Consider the following 21,241-nt stretch of genomic DNA (forward strand, 5'->3'; position numbering starts at 1 on the left):
GTATTAAAAATATTTCAATAATGTGAATGGCATGTGTTAAACGTGCCGTAATGTCATTTATTAGAAGATGGGCATTATTTCATGCTACATTTCAAATGTAACAATAATGTCATTCTCATGAACTCGTTATTTTAACAAATGGCATCATTAATATACCTAAAAGGTTAAGGTGATGTTTTTGTGTAAGAGTTTAATTTTCTTAATACCTTGAACTCCCAGTAACTTTGTTTTTGTCTGAGACAGGACTTGAGGAATTGGCAGCAGAGTTCTGGTACAGATGACGTAGAACACTCCAAACTACGCATTATTTTGAAAGAGAAACAGCATGGATACATGATATATTCCTGTTTTGGATGCGTTCTGCCCAAACAGCAGCTCCGCGCCTGTGATAGTACACTTTGGCCCCCATGGCAGAATGTCTCAGGCTTCTTCCCCAGCCCAGACAAAACACTAGAACACAAACATTCAACATATCAGTGCATTGGCCTTGAACTCCAGTAATCATTTGAGGCCCTGTATTTTAAATAGCTATCTGTTGTTTCGCATGTTGAATCAAGTCCAAATAGAATGCGCAAGACTGGACTATTTTTGGTGACATGCTGCCCTCGTTGTGACCCAAGAGCCATGTGGCAAAATCATGTCGGAATAAATGGTCATCAAAAAAACAACCAGCGCAACAAGCACAGCAGGCGAGTGGCTGTGGGCATTGGCTGCCTGTTTACCGTGCCGCTGGTGTCCCGACTACCAGAGCACTCTGTTCACATTGATGGTATTAGTAGCCCTCAGCTGATAGAAAGGAATGCCTTCTAAGTTCAGGGACACATCAAGCCGCTAAACTGGCAGGCATATTCTAGCGCTTGAATGTCGCCCCCCACTGGTAAATAGAATTATCAGACTGGCACTGAATGAGAGCCATACAACATTTTTTTCCCAAAGATCTATTGACCATCCACACACTGAGACAAATTTCCACTTGGAAAAAGTACACTATTTGATTTACAGACCATCCACATAGCTTAATACAAGCCCACACTACACTATTTGATTTAAAACCTTAAATAAAAGTTCATTATTCATGTGGTCCTGATCTCACGGATAAAGCAACATGTCCTATTTATAAATCTGACTGGGTTATATTTCCCATCAATAACTGACACCATTTACAGCACCAAAAAACATCTTTAACAATAAATAATACCTTAGACTTCAGCAGAATGAAACAGTGAGATTTCCAGCTGCTCTGCCTTGTTGTAGCTCTGCTTAACAGCAGCGGTAATGTCCATAAAACACAATGACATTAAACTTCTACTCAGTTATACTGCACAAGGCTCTTCCTTATGCAACGTTATCAAGGCAAGTTAGAATTATACAAGTTAAAATTATAGGCTGCACCTTCCAAACAAATAATGTAAGACAAATGTATAAATATGTAACCATGTCATTCAGTTTGCTATAGTCTTCTATTTGAAAATGTCTACATCACTGTTCACTTTCATTTACCATAATGGTTCGTAAGCCGCAAACCTAGTGATATACAAGGTCCCAGGTTAGCATTTGGCTCTGCTTGCCTGGGGATGATTCTTGTGGAGTTAGTAAATGCTGTATTATAAAGTAATGTCACTTTGACAGCCACCCTCTGCAATGTGCATATTTAATGCACCTCTGTAGGCACTGAGTGGGTCATAAAAAAAGTGAAGCATTAGGCTGTCTATTCATTCAACTTTATATTTGGAACATATGTAAATACTTCAGAGATAGGTGAGTAAAAACCAGCGGGGGTATGAAAAGCTGAATGAACACCTCACCTTCTGTCTCTATACACCCTGAACTAAAGCAGGATTTATAACAGAGTTGTCACAATTACTGATTAAACTCAATTACTTGATTACTGAAAAGCACTGATTAAAAATTTCCTTCTCGATTACTCGTATAGCGGAAGGAAGACTGCGCCTAGCGGATGAGGGTCCAGATAAAGAGCGGAAACTTCAGCCGTATGGAAGAAAGAAAGTGAATGACAATGCAGTCACCTGTCAGTATTGTAAAGCAGAACTTAAATCACCACAGGATGACTGCAATGCAAACATATCTTACATCCGGGTGTGAGGTTAGCCACTCGTGCCGTTCAGCCTCGCGGAGAGGCCTAGTCTGTCTTTCTCATCATGTTGACCTCAATTATTTTGCGTTATTTCGTTTCTGTGATTCCTGTTTGTCAAAATCATCATTTCTAAAACGTAGGTTTGCTCCGTCGTGTAATAATAATAATAATAATAATAATAATAATCATTTATTATTATTATTATTATTACTGTTGTTGTTGTTCGTGAGGACTACAAAGACAGGGGCGCACCAACTGTGAAGGCAGTTGAAATAAGCCGCTGGACAATGTTGGACAATGACTGAATGGTAATTCTGGTAGCTGGTGACCTGAGAATCCTCAGCTCCCTCTAGTGGAAATGTATGAGTTATACATGCAGAATAAATGAAGGTGATCAGATTCCAGCTTAATGACACTCCCTACTTAAGAACATAAGAACATAAGAACTATACAAACGAGAGGAGGCCATTCGGCCCATCGAGCTCGCTTGGGGAGAACTTAACTAACAGCTCAGAGTTGTTAAAATCTTATCTAGCTCTGATTTAAAGGAACCCAAGGATTCAGCTTGCACTATGTTACCAGGAAGACTATTCCATACTCTGACTACACGCTGTGTAAAGAAGTGCTTCCTTAAATCCAGTTTGAAATGTTCTCCCGCTAATTTCCACCTATGGCCACGAGTTCTTGTATTTGAACTAATGCTGAAGTAACTATTCGGCTGAACAGCATCCAAACCTGTTAGAATCTTATAGACCTGGATCATGTCCCCCCTCAGTCTCCTTTGCTTGAGGCTGAACAGATTTAGCTCAAATAACCTTTCCTTGTATGACATTCCTCTAAGACCAGGAATCATTCTTGTGGCCCTACGCTGCACCTTTTCTAAGGCCGCAATGTCCTTTTTAAGATATGGTGACCAAACCTGCACACAATATTCTAGGTGAGGTCTCACCAAGAAATTGTATAATCTTAGCATTACCTCCCTTGACTTAGGCCCAATCCCAATTCTATTTTCTACCCCTTTGCCTACCCCTCACCCCTTCCCCTTGCCCCTTGAAATGAAGTGGAAAGGGGTAGGGTTAAAAAATTTCCCCTAAGAAATGGGACACCACTACTACACTGTTATACGTCATCATCCATTGTCACTACCTCCTAACGTTACGTCAGAGGACATGCGCCGATGTTTATCACAAATTCCAAGATGTCGCCGTCAGCATCGTAGCATGTAAAGATTACTCAAGTTTTTTTGCGGCGTATTTGGACTTTAAAAACAGATGTTCGTTTTCACCTCGAAAACGTATGAGCCTTCGGGTTTCCTCAGCTGTCCCTATACAGAATATAATTTACAAAAATGTTGTCATATTGCAATAAGTACGAATAGTGTAAGCACCGTTCATTTACATGTACACATATGGCCGTAAGCAAAACAAAACAACGCGTTACAACATGCAGTCAGTTACCAGGTAACGTTATATGACATAAAAATATATTTCCTAATATTGTGCAATCAGTGCTATCCGCAAGCAAACTTTAGCGATTTTTTTTCAAACGTTTCTTTACAGAACATCACCGTAAACACAAACACAAGGTTGATGGTAATATACATGTAATGAAAAAATGTCATAAAAATCCTTATTAATGGCAAAAATTACTTAACATTTATGGGTCTGCTTGCTCGAGTGGGCAGCCATGTTGTAAATTTCTCTTAGCCCTTCGTTTGAAGTGAGGTCCCGAAAAATCTTCGTTTCGAGGGCTATCTAGCCCTTCCCCTTACCCCTACCCCTCCAATCAAAAGAGAATTGAGACACCCCTACCCCTACACGTGAACGCGCCAAACGGAGGGGTAGGGGTAAGTGTAGGGGTAAGGGGTAGAATTGGGATTGGGCCTTAAACTCCACACACCTGGAGATATACCCCAACATCCTATTGGCCTTTTTTATTGCTTCCCCGCACTGGCGAGAATGAGACATGGAAGCATCAACATACACACCAAGGTCTTTCTCATAATCAGCTACCTTTATTTCAGTAGGTCCCATAAAATACCTGTACTTTATATTTCTGCTCCCTACATGGAGTACCTTACATTTGTCTATGTTAAATTTCATCTGCCAGGTGTCGGCCCAGTCACTAATTAAATTAAGATCCCGCTGTAGCTGCTGAGCCGCTAGTTCAGTATCTGCTACACCACCCACCTTGGTGTCATCTGCAAATTTCACCACTTTACTGTATATATTGGTGTCTATATCATTTATGTAAATTAGGAACAATAGTGGTCCTAAAATTGAACCCTGCGGTACCCCATTATGAACGCAGGCCCACTGTGACATTGAGCCTCTTATAACTACTCGCTGCTTCCTATCCGTTAACCAGTTATCAATCCAGGTCGCTACAGTTCCTAAAATACCTGTCGCTTTGAGTTTAAGTGAGAGCCTCTTGTGGGGGACAACATCAAAAGCCTTTTGGACATCTAAGTAGATGACATCATAGGCCTTCTTATCATCAACTTCCTGAGTAGCTTCCTCAAAAAACTCCAACAGATTTGTTAAGCAGGATCTACCTCTCCTAAATCCATGCTGGCTATCCCTCAAAATGTTATTTGAGTCCAGGTAATCTACCATTTTCTCTTTGATTATAGCCTCCATAACTTTACCAGTTATACAAGTTAGACTGATTGGCCTATAGTTTGACAAATTACTTCTATCCCCTTTTTTGAAAATGGGTGTTATGTTGGCATGCTTCCAATCAGAAGGTACCACACCTTCAGATAAGGATTTTTGAAACAGTAAAGTTACGGGTCGGCAAATAATATCCCTCATCTCTTTTAACACTATAGGTAAGATGCCATCAGGGCCCCGTGATTTATTTACATCCTCTGATATTTTTTTTTCATGGCCATGGGAGACTATGTTCCAAATGTTACTAGGATTGAATTATTCCATTATGAAATGTTTTATGTTATCTTCAATCAAAAATATAAATGTTGTCGTTGAACTCTGGGAGGAGATACAGCTGGGCACAGGGAGCACAAAGTGAACTACGGCAGGCATCAAACACGATGCTGGAGGCATCAGACAATAGAGAGAGAGCCAGGGAAGCAGAAACAGACACCCCAGTAACTTAAAGACCATCAGTGCCAGATGGATTAAAACCGCTTCTCTGCAAACAACCATCACAGTTAGTCTCACCCTGTTTGTCTTGCAATGACTTTAAGCCGTACCTTTTAGGTTAATTAAGGAAAAGGCTCCATCAGTAGCAAAGACAACTGAGGTTATTTCCTGAAGCAGTCTGAGATAAACTCCCTATTCAAGGATTTAACAGCCCTGTTCTTGGTATTGCAGCCTGAGACCTTGTAGCCACAAGTTTGGTTCTTGATTAAAACATGACCTAAGTTTACATTAATTTGCTTGGTTGATGCCTTTTAAATCAATTCATACTGCTGCTTTAAATGGTAACTCTTTCAGGCCTTGAACCAGCATTTTTTTGGGTTATATTAGCATCTCTTTGGAAACTACGGCCAAAAAAAAATATTAAAGGAAGTAGGGATTGTAAATACACATCTGTAACAAGCCCCTGTCCTGTAGAGCAATGTGTCTCAACCCGGTCTTCAGGGATCACAGACAGTCCATATTTTTGGGGAGCTAGGAAGGAGCAAAAACCTGGACCACCAGCATGGAGCAAAAACATAGACCGTCTGGGGGTCCTCGAAGACCGGACCGAGAAACACTGCTAAAGAGACACTACAGACTCACCACGGTATCATGAGAAGTCAGTCTCAGCGCAGGCTTGCTTTTCTAAGCAGTTCCTTCTATTCATCACTAGGTGTCAGACAATAACTGGTCCAGCATATAAAAGGAGCAGTCATTGCCCTCCACATTACTAACGATAAAAATAAAACTTCTGAAATACCGGAGAACATTTTACTCCGTGCAGTTTAATTAAATTAAGCTCAGCTATTTTTAATTTGCAGTTCTGAAGATGAGGATAATGACATGAAAAACTGTGGCATGAAGAATTAACCTCCCTCCAGTGTGAAATGCTCTCTAATGCTTCTGCGTCTCGTGTTTTTGTGAAATCAAAGCGTTCACAGTATAACTAAGGAGAACAGTGCAAATTTTACACAAGGGAGGGAGTGTCACTGCTACTGCATTACAGGGATTTGTTTGTGTTAAACAACACATGGCAAAAATCCATCTCAGAAAGCTTTCCATACGATACTAAATTTTGTTCTGTAATTTTTCCAGTTTGCCCACACACAGATGACAACAGCAAGCCGGGAGAGTTGGATGAGACTCTTGGCATAAAGGGGACTGACCTTCCTCCCAGAGAAGAGCATGTAAAGCTGATGCATGGATCCTCCATTCTTGGCCAGCTCCTTCTTCAAGGTCTTGGGGGAAGGCAGAGTCCAGCCGCCCTTGTGCCCCCCCGCCGTCTCCATGCAGTGGATGGCGTTATCGGAGGCGAAGCAGGGCGACCTGGGTTCCTGGAGCAGGCTGCCCTCGCTGTGCGTGCGCCGTCGCAGGGACCCCTGCACACTCAGGCCCCCCTGGTGCTTCTTGCACGGTGAGGCCTCCACCATGCTACACCGTTTGCCGTTGCTGTGCTTCAAGCAGTTCTCGTCGCTGTCTTCCTCTTCCTCCTCATCATCCTCATCATCCCCATCTGTCGCTGGGGGGGAAGACAGGCCGTCGGCACTGAAGGCCCGCTCAAGCCGCAGCTCGGGGATGATGAAGGAAGCAGACGAGCAGGAAGGCAGGCGCTCGGTGCCTTTTCTTCCTTCATCCACGGAGTCCGTTCCCTTGGCTTCACCCCTAGCCTCCTGCAAAATCCCAGCGCCCCAAGCATCCTTGCTCTTGCAGTCCTCCACCTGGGTGGAGATAGCTGGGGGGGGCACCACCTTCTGGTCACTGTCCGCTGCAGTGTGCGCTTGGTCCCGCTGCACCAGCTGCTCTGGTTGCGTGCTGCCCATGATGGGGGGGCAGTCCTCCCCCAAGCCGCGGTGCCCCTGATGAAGCACCCTGAGCTGGCAATGCCCGTCTGCCTCGGGATCCAGCATCTGCGAGCACAGACAAATACCAAGGGCTGAAATAAGTGCTGCCCCAGTAAATCATCATGCTAAATCAAGTGCTGAATAATAGCCATTAAATTGAGTTGCTTAGCTCACACTTTCATCCAAAGTGACACAATTTTCAGTGCAATTAAGATACCTGTAATCTACCAATCACCATAAATACTGCGATACATCACATACATTAAGTTCACATATATGTATCTAAGGACATACAGTAATGTACAAAAGAAAACTATGTTTAAACGATCTTCATGTAGGTATAAAACTATTATTTAATTATTATTTAATTTGTGTCAAAGTGTGTTAGCTTAGCCATTTCTAACCAATAGTAAAATCCCCGTGGTCTTGGCAGTAACCATTCAATACACCCACATATCTGATGACTTAATCACTAGAGTACCATGTTTGGCTAATCAATACCTTATAAAATTAATTTAATAATTCAGTTAATTAAATGAGCTGATGGTAAAACAATTGCATGCAAGTATGTAAATTACGGGGGGGGGGGGGGGGGTTAACCAGTTAATACAACCCCACCAATAATCATGTTCCTCCCTGCGGGGCGTACGTATACTGTCCTCCCTGCGGGACGTACGTATACTGTCCTCTCTGCGGGACGTACGTATACTGTCCTCTCTGCGGGACGTACGTATACTGTCCTCTCTGCGGGGCGTACGTATACTGTCCTCTCTGCGGGGCGTACGTATACTGTCCTCTCTGCGGGACGTACGTATACTGTCCTCTCTGCGGGACGTACGTATACTGTCCTCTCTGCGGGACGTACGTATACTGTCCTCCGTGCGGGGCGTACGTATACTGTCCTCCCTGCGGGGCGTACGTATACTGTCCTCCCTGCGGGGCGTACGTATACTGTCCTCCCTGCGGGGCGTACGTATACTGTCCTCTCTGCGGGGCGTACGTATACTGTCCTCTCTGCGGGACGTACGTATACTGTCCTCTCTGCGGGGCGTACGTATACTGTCCTCTGTGCGGGGCGTACGTATACTGTCCTCCCTGCGGGGCGTACGTATACTGTCCTCTCTGCGGGGCGTACGTATACTGTCCTCCCTGCGGGGCGTACGTATACTGTCCTCCGTGCGGGGCGTACGTATACTGTCCTCCCTGCGGGGCGTACGTATACTGTCCTCTCTGCGGGGCGTACGTATACTGTCCTCTCTGCGGGGCGTACGTATACTGTCCTCTCTGCGGGGCGTACGTATACTGTCCTCTCTGCGGGACGTACGTATACTGTCCTCTGTGCGGGGCGTACGTATACTGTCCTCTGTGCGGGGCGTACGTATACTGTCCTCTCTGCGGGACGTACGTATACTGTCCTCCGTGCGGGGCGTACGTATACTGTCCTCCGTGCGGGGCGTACGTATACTGTCCTCCGTGCGGGGCGTACGTATACTGTCCTCCCTGCGGGGCGTACGTATACTGTCCTCTCTGCGGGGCGTACGTATACTGTCCTCTCTGCGGGACGTACGTATACTGTCCTCCGTGCGGGGCGTACGTATACTGTCCTCCCTGCGGGGCGTACGTATACTGTCCTCCCTGCGGGGCGTACGTATACTGTCCTCCGTGCGGGGCGTACGTATACTGTCCTCTCTGCGGGGCGTACGTATACTGTCCTCTCTGCGGGGCGTACGTATACTGTCCTCTCTGCGGGACGTACGTATACTGTCCTCTGTGCGGGGCGTACGTATACTGTCCTCTGTGCGGGGCGTACGTATACTGTCCTCTCTGCGGGACGTACGTATACTGTCCTCCGTGCGGGGCGTACGTATACTGTCCTCCGTGCGGGGCGTACGTATACTGTCCTCCGTGCGGGGCGTACGTATACTGTCCTCCCTGCGGGGCGTACGTATACTGTCCTCTCTGCGGGGCGTACGTATACTGTCCTCTCTGCGGGACGTACGTATACTGTCCTCCGTGCGGGGCGTACGTATACTGTCCTCCCTGCGGGGCGTACGTATACTGTCCTCCCTGCGGGGCGTACGTATACTGTCCTCCGTGCGGGGCGTACGTATACTGTCCTCCCTGCGGGGCGTACGTATACTGTCCTCCCTGCGGGGCGTACGTATACTGTCCTCCCTGCGGGGCGTACGTATACTGTCCTCCCTGCGGGGCGTACGTATACTGTCCTCCCTGCGGGGCGTACGTATACTGTCCTCCCTGCGGGGCGTACGTATACTGTCCTCCCTGCGGGGCGTACGTATACTGTCCTCCCTGCGGGGCGTACGTATACTGTCCTCCCTGCGGGGCGTACGTATACTGTCCTCCCTGCGGGGCGTACGTATACTGTCCTCCCTGCGGGGCGTACGTATACTGTCCTCCGTGCGGGGCGTACGTGTACTGTCCTCCCTGCGGGGCGTACGTGTACTGTCCTCCCTGCGGGACGTACGTGTACTGTCCCCTCTGCGGGACGTACGTGTACTGTCCCCTCTGCGGGGCGTACGTGTACTGTCCCCTCTGCGGGGCGTACGTGTACTGTCCCCTCTGCGGGGCGTACGTGTACTGTCCTCTCTGCGGGGCGTACGTATACTGTCCTCTTTAAAGGGCGTACGTATACTGTCCTCCCTGCGGGGCGTACGTATACTGTCCTCTCTGCGGGGCGTACATATACTGTCCTCTCTGCGGGGCGTACATATACTGTCCTCTTTAAAGGGCTACATTTCTATAATGACAGCAGGATGCAAGGACTTTTCATCAACAGGATTAAATGCTCATAATTATAATGCCAGTTAACGCGCTATTAGGAAATTTTGTTGAAATATCCAGGGCAATAAATTCAAGAAATAATTTGTCTAAAGAAGGCGTGTTGAAACAGTGAGATGGCCAACGGCAGCTAAAGATGGCGAGGATGACGACGCCTTTGGCCTGGCTTCCCCACACAGCAGGGTAGCTGGCAGGCAGAGTCTAAATTAAATGATGTTGTCACCCACAGCCAATTACTGATGACCTGAAAGATACACACCTCAGGAGAAGCGCCCACCTTACGGCATCTTTTATTCAGGAGACACCTCCTTAGGCGCAGAAACATCCTGAGCTACATTTGAAGTCATATGATTAAAGCATATACTGTGTGTGTGTGTGTGTGTGTCTGTGTGTGTGTGTGTGAGTGTATAAATGTATAATTATTATTTCAGATTACTTCATGTCTCCTATTTGCTATTATTTCATAAGCAAATGGTAATTAAACAGAGGTGGCCCTAAAGCCAACCCAGATTTTATTTAACGCAGAGCTGTTACCAATGGTGACGTCTCAGAGCACGGATACCTGTCTAAAAGCTCAACAGGAAATCCTCTTTCTGACACAAAATCCTGCACACAAACCGATTTGGCCCCTGAGCTTCCTCCAAATAAAAAATGGCCAATGTCATAAGAGAAGTTCAACCTATTTCAATTTAATGGCAATTTAAACCAGAGTGGACATCATATGTACTTCAGTAGGAAATAACCCAGCTGGAGCAGATGTGCAATAAAAGAGTGAAACGTGGACGGGCTTGTGCTAACCTCGGCAGACCTTCCCGTATGACAAACACCCCAGCTGCTTAAGAAAGCCGCGCTGCCGTCCTCTTACTGTGGGAGGGACAGGCCCCACCACGTGTCCTAGAGTAGGTGCATTTACTCCTGACAGCCAGTGTTCCTGTACGTTTCATTTAATCAGGTCACTATGATCAATAAACAATGCAAAAAAACAGTATATCATTGGCAGTATATCACTCCGGGCTTTGCAAACAAGCTACGATTTATACAATTCATCCAAAAATCTCTAATATACTGCTAAACTCCAGGTGTTCCGGAATTAGTTTTAAAAATGGCCAGTCTGGGAGCAACACTACAGATTTATGAAAAGGTGGGCAAATCCATTACTAGGGGGCTCTGCTTTTAATGAAATGAACTATTTAAACTAATTAGTGTACAACTGTTGGGCAAGGCTAAAGAACACAAAGAACAAAGCGGGTAGTGAGACTTCTGGGCTACTATTGGACCGGCCTGATGGTATACCGTCAGGAGCTCAGTCTCATACACAACACTGCAGTGGACAATACAATGAGCTGTTTACACAAAGCGTTTACACCAAATTAGAAAGAAATGCTATATGCAAAAGATGCAACCGAATCCTTGCCAAAATAGAGTGTTTACTTAAGATAACAATAAACAGGAAGTAGGCACTGAGGGGAAGCCCACAAGAGATAGAGTCTCAGCTCTTTACAGCACAGCAGGAGAGCATTACGAGGGGAAGCGCTGATGGGAGATGTAAACAAGGACCAGCTAATGGAGCCAAAATTCCTTAGGGAAACAGGGTCTCATTAACAGAGGTGCATCCATGACTTCCTCCCTCTGCTTTGAATGGTTTTACTCCTCTGGAGATATAAACACACCTCTTCAGCTCGCCTTTCATTCCCCAATGTCTTTATCCTTCTCCCCCTCAACTCACTTCTGTAAACCAGAATTAAAGGCTACATCAGTAAGGCTGCACCAGCTGCAGTGCTTGATGATCTACCCCATCGCTGACCTCCCTATCTCGCCTGCAACCCCAGCGGAATGTCACCTTCCTGCTCGTAGCCGCTTACCTACCAGGGCAGCAGCCCATAATATTCCCTTTCGTGCAACTGGGCACCTTCTGCAATAACTGCAAACGTTGCAACAACAATGTGATGCTTTGCTATAATGTGAATGATAACATTATGACTTAATTGTGTGTTTCAAAAATATGCTGGAAAAAGACAAGAATTAACTGGACACATTACAACAGTGTATAATCTCAGTGGGAGACACTGTAAAAATGAGGTGGCGTGCTTTAAAAATTAGAAAATTATTACAAATAGTTTAAGCAATTTGTCATAATTTTAAAGGTAACCATTTACACAGTGAAATTTATAGGTTTCATAATATTTATATTATAGGAATAATAATTTTCTCCAACATGCTAAAGAGAACATTTGTTTAGCCTTTAAGCTTTTATGACATTTACTTTTCATGTTGCACACACACACACACACACACACACACAAAGTCTAGCCCTACTGGTCAACATCTTTTTGATTTTGATATTTGCACAGATTAAATTAATGAACATGATAAATCTGAGATAATTGACTGATATGAATCCCGGTGCGATACCTAAGTTTGGCAACTCAAGACATCTCAGACTGGTGTTGTTGCCACTGCGAAGCTGAATGTTCCTGCTCTCAGGTAGGTCTGCACACAGCTTCTCCCCTGTCACATGCTATGGATACAAACCCCTGACCCAGAGACCATCTCAAGTCAATAAACCTAAAGGGAACAGAAAAGACAGGAGGCTCCTGGGGTAATTTAATACTTCTTACTTCATTCAATCAGAGCATGGAGGGACAGCCTCTTACACTGACTTTATTCAAACAAATCACAGGGTGAATGGCACTTTGTCATCACATCTGAGGCTGCTTTGCAAAGGGCCAGGGGTCCGCTTACCCAGCTCAGATAGCAGATTGTACCTCTACGTCATAAAACGAGGGTCAGACTAAAAAAATGGTCACATTTGATTTGGGAATTAACTTCTAAAAATCTATGATCTAGGCCAAGAAAGTAAAATTATCTTGGGTATTTTGTGTGATCCATTAGTCCAGGCAACTCTGAAGCTTGTTGTTTCCTTTGGTTTAATATTAGTTCCCAAAAGACTGCAGGCCACAGCTTTTAAAAAAGAACAAGAAGCCCACAATTACGTAAGTCATCACACTTTTGCACCCCAAGGCAAGACAACTGAGGTCTGATATTTTTAGGCTCAGTTCTACGATTGTAACTGATCATAAAACCAGAAAGCACTGGGTGAACATAAAATGAGTATTTTACAATAAAGAATAATTATAATAATATTTAAAAATAAAGAATAAATTATTAAATTGCTAAGAACCATTCAACTCCAACAAGAACTTATCAACAACAAACTCATGTAACAAAACAGTTTCAACATTTTCATGTTGAAAGAAATCCACTGGCTTTGGTTTAGAGTGAAGAGAGAGACTGGAAGAGGAACGGCCAGGAGAGCAGAAACTGTCCAGCTCTGAGCTTCTGTGAACAGAATTGCTTACAAAGTTCTAAGAATGTTCTGCTCTGGAACAGCCTTTCTGACGGGTGGACCTCAAGCTTCTCATTTCACTCCATTACACAGAAAACAAATCCTTGACCAACAGTAACGGTCAGTCTGAGTGGGAGGGGGACCAGGAGGGAACAGCACGACCCCTGAGTCCTGAAGCACCACTCTGGTCTATGCCAGGATCCAGCCATGTTAAGAGGTGATATTTCTAACTATCTCTGCTTCTCCCTGAGTGAAACAAAGTCAAATGGAATTAAAATCTGACCCTCAATAAAATACGCACTGGTTAAAAAAGCAGGCTTGATTCACATGTGAGAAGAATTCCACCTGAACATTGATCCAGGTTTTTGACACTCATTTCAGACATAGAGAGACATACAACTGGATGTGTGGTAGAGTAGTTGTGTGAGCAAACGTTTGTATCCATCTCTGATTTATGTTGACGAAATTTCTGAAGCTATAACATTATAGTTATATGCACAGTCACAAATATGTCAGACTTTTTAAACAACTACAAATCAAAAAAGATCCAGAAATTTCGTTTCTAACTGGACAAACCGACTAGTTGTGCCTTTCTGATCACATATTACTATCCGAGGGTACAGGGAGGTGTTTCTGGTAATTATCAGAGTGCTATATATCAAATGCAGTGACTAACTATGGATGGACAGATTCACATTTTTTCAGTTCTGATATCAGATTGGAATACACAACTGACAATACAGATTCCAATACAAGAGCTCTTTTTACTTTTATACACACACACTGTATATATTATTAAGATTTTTAAACAAGTAAATATAAATGAAAAAAATGTACGCCAAAAAAAAATCATTAGGATACTAGAAACATACATAAGGTAACTGATCTACCTCGTTTGTACATCATTTTAAGCATTTTTGAGGATTTGCAGTTCAATATGAATATCTTCTACGTGAGCATGCGCAAGTGGCGAATGCTAAAAAAGCCCCGCAATTTTTCTCTCACTGGCAACAGCATCAGTTACACTTTGTCACACTAGCAGCCACCCCTGTATCACAAGCTACTCCCCAAATCATACATAGAGTGACTTCTGCATTACGTCACAGCAGGCAGAAGTCACTGCGCTCACACCCACTGCGTTCAGCTTGAATGTCGCAAAAAGCACATCTAAAATGGGAAAGAGCTGTTGTACGACTGATTGTACAAATAGGTTTAACAAGAAATAGGACCTTTCTTTTTACAGACTGCCAGAACATAAATAAGTAAAGTATCGGACGAGAATCGGTCACGTATGGCCGATACCCGATTCGTCAAATAGGTCTGGATCAATTCTGATATTCGGAAATACATAGGACCAATGTGTAAGTTCCCTTAATAGAAATGAGAAGGTTAGAGCAATTTGAAAATGAAATGATTATGTTATGAACATGTTAAAAAAAATGGAGTATCAAGCTACTGTAATTGATGAGTCAATTACCAGTGGTGTTGCTTTTGAGGAAGAATTAGAGTACTGACTGAGCCAACAGGACTGAAACGTGTCACACATCTTCAACACAAACCTAGCATCCAGTCTCCTGAAAACCACGCAATTTGTACAACTAGAAAAAAGAATTTTAACTAAATGCAAAGTCTCATTATTCTTGATATTGAAACCTGCTATATACATTTCTCTTCTCCTTCAACCAAAACACATTTTTCGTTTTAAAAACAATGATCCTATACTGTGATATTGTGATATGATATAAAGTCCTCACAAAGTCCTTTCTGGATTCTAAAACTGTTTCTCACAAAAGCTTGTACTGGTAGACTAATCTTCACAGAAATTGTATAAACTACCAGCTGTGGTTTGCATTCCAGGAAGAAAGGAACAAAATGGTTATTTTGTTGCTTCCTAAATTAAATTGGATGCAACTTAATTGTACCAGTGCCGGAAAATAACACAACTGTTAGAAAAACATTAAACAAACATGTAATTGTTTATGCAATACACAGAGGCTGTGTTTCATGCAAAGTGAAGGTGTACAGGGAGGACGTCCCCAGCCCCTTTTAATTACAGACTGCTGGCTTTGCCTTTGCTGGAGCGCAGTATACATTTCAGAACATTGTCAATCCTGCATAATGGAGTAATAATATGCATGTTGTTCAATTTTTTAAAAGCTCACCTGAAAGAATGTGAAAGAAATTCTCATTCACTCATATTTCCATGAACATTAACAATCCCTCTTAGTTAATGGGGGGGGGGGGGCAATGCTTTTGCTAAAAGTCAATAAGCAATTCCTTTGTTTAACAAATAATCATTGACACGTGGAATCTGTCAAAAAAAATAAAACCACTTAAATAGGCCCATTCTGTCTTACTGAGGAGCATCTTAGGAGGAAAACATTCATTCTATGACCAGCAGATTTACTAAACTGCCAGTCTACATAATTTCTTCTTCAATGACTGGCAGTATGATACAGGAATTTAACCTGAACCAACCATCTGCTGACCTAGGAGACCTATCTGTGAAAAATTTTGAAAAAAGATCAATATTCAATACTGAATATTGAAAGTTGCCATTTAAATTTAACGCCAAGATTTAATTGTTTCTTAAGCAAATAAATCAGTAGAGGAAAATCAATAAATTGTTACAAAATGACCTTACATGTCTTAGCAAAGTAAATAGTGAGGCTTTACTAACAAGGGATATGTTTGATGTTGTGATTAATTTTAAACACATTTGTAGTCATTGGAATTTCAGAGGAAGTCATGCATAACGATTAACCAACAAAAATGATACCAAATGAGATCAATATTATGTTTATATTGCAAGGAAGCTTTTTATTTAGAAAACTGCTTCCATTTGTCTTCCAGTGAGAATAATATAACAAATATCTTAAAACAAAAGACAATGCAAAAATAACCTTTGAACAATTCCCCTCTATTTATATAAGCTCAACTAATGTAAATGAAATCCTAACATAATCATCTCCCTTTTGTAGCTTAATAGGAAACTTGGCCCAGGGGTCTCAGTAAAGATTCATTAAGATGATACATTTTTAATATTTTAATCATTTTTAATCTTCTAATAGCAGTTTAGGAACTAATTCTGCTGTGTCCCGTTCCTCTTCCCTGAATGTCCTTCCCCTACTCACTACCTCATCATTTAAAATAAAACATGAAAATTGAATTAACACTGATAATGTTTCCTGAAGTGCACATCTGCTGTGTTCAACTACACGACCTGAATATATCTGCTATATGAAACAACTTTACCCAGAAGCATCTAAAACGCAGTACAGAAAACACTCAATATGATGTCACCTGAGGGTCACCAACTCACATCTGGCACCTAATGTTTAAATAGTAGTAGACAAGGAGACATCATTATTCACTTCACGGCAACAAACAGACAATGACAACAAAATGAGGGAATACAATAACTGAGGCCAGGAATGATATTGATCTGTGACAGCAGCCGACGGCAATAGGAAGAGCAGCAGGAGGCGGTGAGGAACGGCAGGTGGACAGGATCTCGGCCAAGTTAATCATGATCAACAATCATCATTAATAAGCTTAATGCATGGACTATGATTCAGAGCCACCTGATCTGAACAACTTTTATGGACAGCACAGATGCAAACATACCCTGCACTAGGAGTAGTTACACTGATAAAGGAATGCTGCACAAAAACTGCCAAGATTTTATTGGAAGACATGAACATGCTGAACTATAAACCTTCCCAAGCAGAAGTGTTGACTTTCACTACATTCTGACTGACACTATTTCGGAATTTTCTTGATACATACATATTCGTAAATCCACTTCAAAAGTAATAAAATAAAAATAAATGAAAAACCAGAAATTATGAAAACAAAAAAGTAAACTGAACATACATTAGACACTTGTACAATTTGATAAATGTAAATCACTAAGAAAACAGACTGGGAATGCCCAGTCTGTGATGCACTGGCTAGTTTCATCACTGTATATTGCGTGGAGGGTTTTTGTTTTAAGATAAGAACTGCAGTGAAGAATAACCAAACAATAAATGGAAATAAGGGATCACTGTTATCTAGTTTTACTTTAAGGAAGTTATAGCAAGTATGTTGATAACATATTACATGATGTTTGCACAGCTCTAAACCTTTCATACATCATCTCTGCAGATATTTTAAGGTATGACGTCAGCTCCCTAGTTATTGTAGTTCCAAGTAAAGGATATCTATTTAATGTTGGATTAAATTATGTCAGAAGTAAGTCTACCTCTGCGTTAAGATCACTGTAGAAACTAACAGAGATGGCTGACAGTTATAAATCATGCAACTTACTAAAATGCAAATCAGCAATGTTTGCAATTATACCAAACCGAATTATCGCTCAAATATTAGATTGTATTGTATTGTATTGTCATTACAGATCATTATGTACTTATTGCTGTAAAATATTGGCCATATTATACCACCTTTCAAGTGGAAATGGAATTAATGAAAAGAAAGAAAGAAAAAGCATTAATGAAAAGTTCCAAATATCTCTTGAAATCAGGTGTATGTTGAGCTGGGGTAGCAGTAACAGTGATTTTTTATTGTTTTTGTAATGAAAGGCAGGATCTTTAGCTATACACAGACAGGAGTGAACACAGTCTATCCGGGCCTCTCAAACAACTCTGCCTGCGCATGTTGTATGAGGCTTTCACAATTCCCCATAAAACAATAAACACCCGCATTCTATGTGATTCCAAGAGGCTGCCATAGCTTCAACTGAGGAAACGACCAACTGTAAGAAAAAGCAGTGACCAGGATATGAAGTACTCTGGCCAATATTACATTTTAGGAGACCCTGAGTATACGGTATAATTTTGTCATTACATTTAACTAAACCAAACAAAATGTCATGTTATATATGTCCACAAGTGAAAGAACAGGAGAAGATGAAAACTTCATGAACTGTCAAATTTAGCAGAATCAAATTAATCCTGACAGACAATTGAGTAGTAAGCAACACCAAAGGCAGGTTATATGTAACTGCCAGTTTGTGTCAGTTATATTACCTAAATAGTACATTTCCACCCCTTAGTCAAATCTACACTCCACATAAAAACACACATTGCAAACAGGTCACTATTGCTGCAGGCCAATTACAATAATACGTAAAATTACTGTAAGTCCCCAATCGCAAAGACTGAAATCCTAAAAAGAAACTTACCAGTAATACTGAGGAAATGCAGGAGGTTTAGTGTCTAAGAAACTTTCCCAGCAAAGCCACTAGCCAGGAACGTCTCCCTGTACATCCCAGTAAAACTGAGTAAAGCTTCTCTCTGCTTTTCTCCAGCTCAGTCACATGTGTGGCAGCATGAGGCAGATGGGCGGCGAGAGACTACAGTCACTGCAGCCAACATTGAGCCAGGAGAGCCGAGAGGGGAGACTCCCATACAGAGCAGAGGGAGGGAGGGAGGGAGAGAGAGAGAGAGAGGGAGAGAGAGCGAGAGAGAGAGAGAGGGAGAGAGAGCGAGAGAGAGAGGGAGAGAGGGAGAGAGAGAGAGAGAGAGAGAGGGAGAGTCTCCATCGGGATAATTCCAGTGTCTGACATGGAACAGAATCAGAGACATTCTGAGCATACAGAACAAGAGCAGCAGCATCCCTCCTCCCAGACAATCTTCTTCTCCTGCTACCTGACCACCTTGTACAGCTGACACACACAGTTTGACTTCAATTAAGTCTTTTGAGCCACTGGCCAGGACCAGCTGTGCAGACACATGCCTCATTTCCTTACCACAAGACAAAATGACTGAAATCTGCTGCTGAGATGTTGAATATGCAGGAACAAAGGCATTAGGTGACATGAACTAGGTGACACGTTTGCTGTTTGGAAGAACACTGTTTACATGGCCTCAATCTGCATATCAATGTCATGGATGTCTGGCAATGTCATGGTTGCTTTGCTTAGTTGCTTGTTGCATCTCTTTCTCTTAAATTCATCATGAAGACTTTCAACCTCATTCTAAAAGCCAATATCCATGTGGCCACAATTACTGTAATCAATGTGCACTGTTATTTTAAAACTCTTTCGTGAGATACACCGGCTCATCTTGCTTGCCTGGGAACTGATCATTCACAAATCCCAGACTCACTACAGATAAACCCATTTTTTCAAATAGAAATAATATCAGTAAGATACTGCACACCATCTTCCCTTCATGCTCCTTCGTGTCCTGACTACAGCCCGTTTTCACTTAGAAATGATCAAGAAGACAAAAAATAAAGCCACACAAAGTCCATTACAGTGAAATAAAGCAAAACCAAAGTAAAGCATTGCTGTAAATACATCTCAAACAGCACTCCCACATTCTGGCATAACTACAGAGCTTCAAACATGAAAAACAAAACACACTCAAGCAGGTGTACCTTGTAGATGGGCACCAGAGAGCCAGGAAGTTTCTCAGAGACTATGCAACTCAAAGAGCTGGACATCTGTGCCTGTGTTCCTCTGGAGATGTTTTTGTTGAGAAGTGCCTACAAAGATCTTAGCAAAGGCGGCTAAAAACTGATTTGGCAGAGCTTCTCACTACATCCTCCTTCCCTTTACTGTTACACATCCACACATGCTGTGGTAGAGCTTGTATTCCAATTAGATGCAAAAAATGGTAGGAGATCAGGGAGGGTGAAGCACTTGCTCACTCAGTCTCCTCTGGAGACTCAAAGCAGCCTCAGTCCTGGAACTATTTCTGGAGCCAGCAGGACGATGAACTGAACTCCCAAAGGAAGACATGGACATGTTAAACTACAGGAAGACTCTCCCTTAGGCTATGCACAAATGCAGGTGAGAGAGAAAACAAACTATTTGGTTTTATTGTCTTACAAAGATTATTCCTTCAGGTGTTTGCATTAAGTTCATATGGCTACGAGTGTGTCCATCACGGGAGACCTCACTAAGATTTTTCACATGGACTTTGTATTTTTTAAACTGATCAATGCATCTCTTTCTGGGATGATACCTTTATCTCAGTTTAATTTGCAATCATATCCGAATGAAAGGGTTCTGCCCTCAATGCACTCTGGGTCTTCTACTCTATGGAAGGGGAACAATTTGCTTCCTCAAAAAGAAGAGGCAGGGAGAGCGATCTCCAAGACTGAGGAAACAAAGCGTAAGTACTCCAGAGAGTGAAGCACCCTGGACAAAAGTAATATGTTAACTTACATCAACCGCATTAATAACATTTCTTGGTCTTTTTTCTTATGTGCTACTCTCTAAATTATGAAATATATATGCATTGTTTTATGCTCCGAGAAATACATCTCTAGGGCGCCCTAAAACTGCATTTCACCAGTGCTGTTTCACCAACAGTTTCACACTAAAATTGCATAACGAGTGAATCAAGTCAGACAATGTACAAAAAAATTGTCCACTGCTGCTACATAAAAGCTCTTTATTTTGGTAATATGCATGGCCACATTTAGTAGAAGGTACTAAACATACTGTATATTACCCCCCCCCCCCCCCACCCACAGTGATTCTGGAGAAGACACTCCCAGTTGCACCCAAAAAGAAGGCAAGCTCCTGCATGTAAGAATATGAGGGGGTGGGGGTCTGCAAGAGCAGATGAGGCTGAGAGGGATTAGAACATTGTCTGATCTGCCAAGGAGCATGCTGTGTTAACGGGAAGAGCGCCTCAGTCCTGGGAAGGCTGGCCTACGGACACACTGATGGCGCAGTACCCGAACGACAGCTGGAAATATTACAGCACAGGCTTCAAGTTAAACGCTTTAAAAAAAATTATTAGATTCCCCTTAACATCATACACCGGAAAAAAGTCAGCACCTGTTCATCCTATTGTATGTTGTACAAAACTACTGTTGACTAGGCCGAATCTGCAATATATTAACATGATAGAATTTAGCAGGAGATATATGCTCTGAGCTGGTGTCCCATCCGGGGTTTACCCCAGCCTCGGGCCTTTAGCTCCCCTGGTGACCCCAAGCAGGGTGAGCTCTTGGAAGATGGATGGTTGGATAGATGCGCTAAGGCAGACGTTTATTT

The 21,241-nt window shown here is 42.6% G+C and overlaps 1 protein-coding gene across 11 annotated transcripts in view; it reads right to left on the reverse strand.

Moving 5' to 3' along the window:
* Positions 1 to 21,241, reverse strand: part of rgs3b (regulator of G protein signaling 3b) — an 88,977-nt gene that overhangs the window by 16,192 nt on the left and 51,544 nt on the right. For 8 of the 11 annotated variants that reach the window (XR_011984375.1, XM_072703537.1, XM_072703541.1 and 5 more), the window contains one exon: positions 6,405 to 7,145. Coding sequence is in view for 10 of the 11 variants with exons in the window: in XM_072703537.1 (XP_072559638.1) it covers positions 6,405 to 7,145 (741 nt within the window). In the remaining variant the exon portion in view is untranslated. Of the gene's footprint in view, positions 1 to 6,404; positions 7,146 to 12,290; positions 12,412 to 18,409; positions 18,563 to 21,241 lie in introns of those variants that run through there. The other 3 variants (XM_072703566.1, XM_072703570.1, XM_072703579.1) reach the window with 3 other exon arrangements.

The sequence above is a fragment of the Paramormyrops kingsleyae genome, chromosome 2, assembly GCF_048594095.1.
Source record: "Paramormyrops kingsleyae isolate MSU_618 chromosome 2, PKINGS_0.4, whole genome shotgun sequence".
Taxonomy (NCBI): Eukaryota; Metazoa; Chordata; class Actinopteri; order Osteoglossiformes; family Mormyridae; genus Paramormyrops; species Paramormyrops kingsleyae.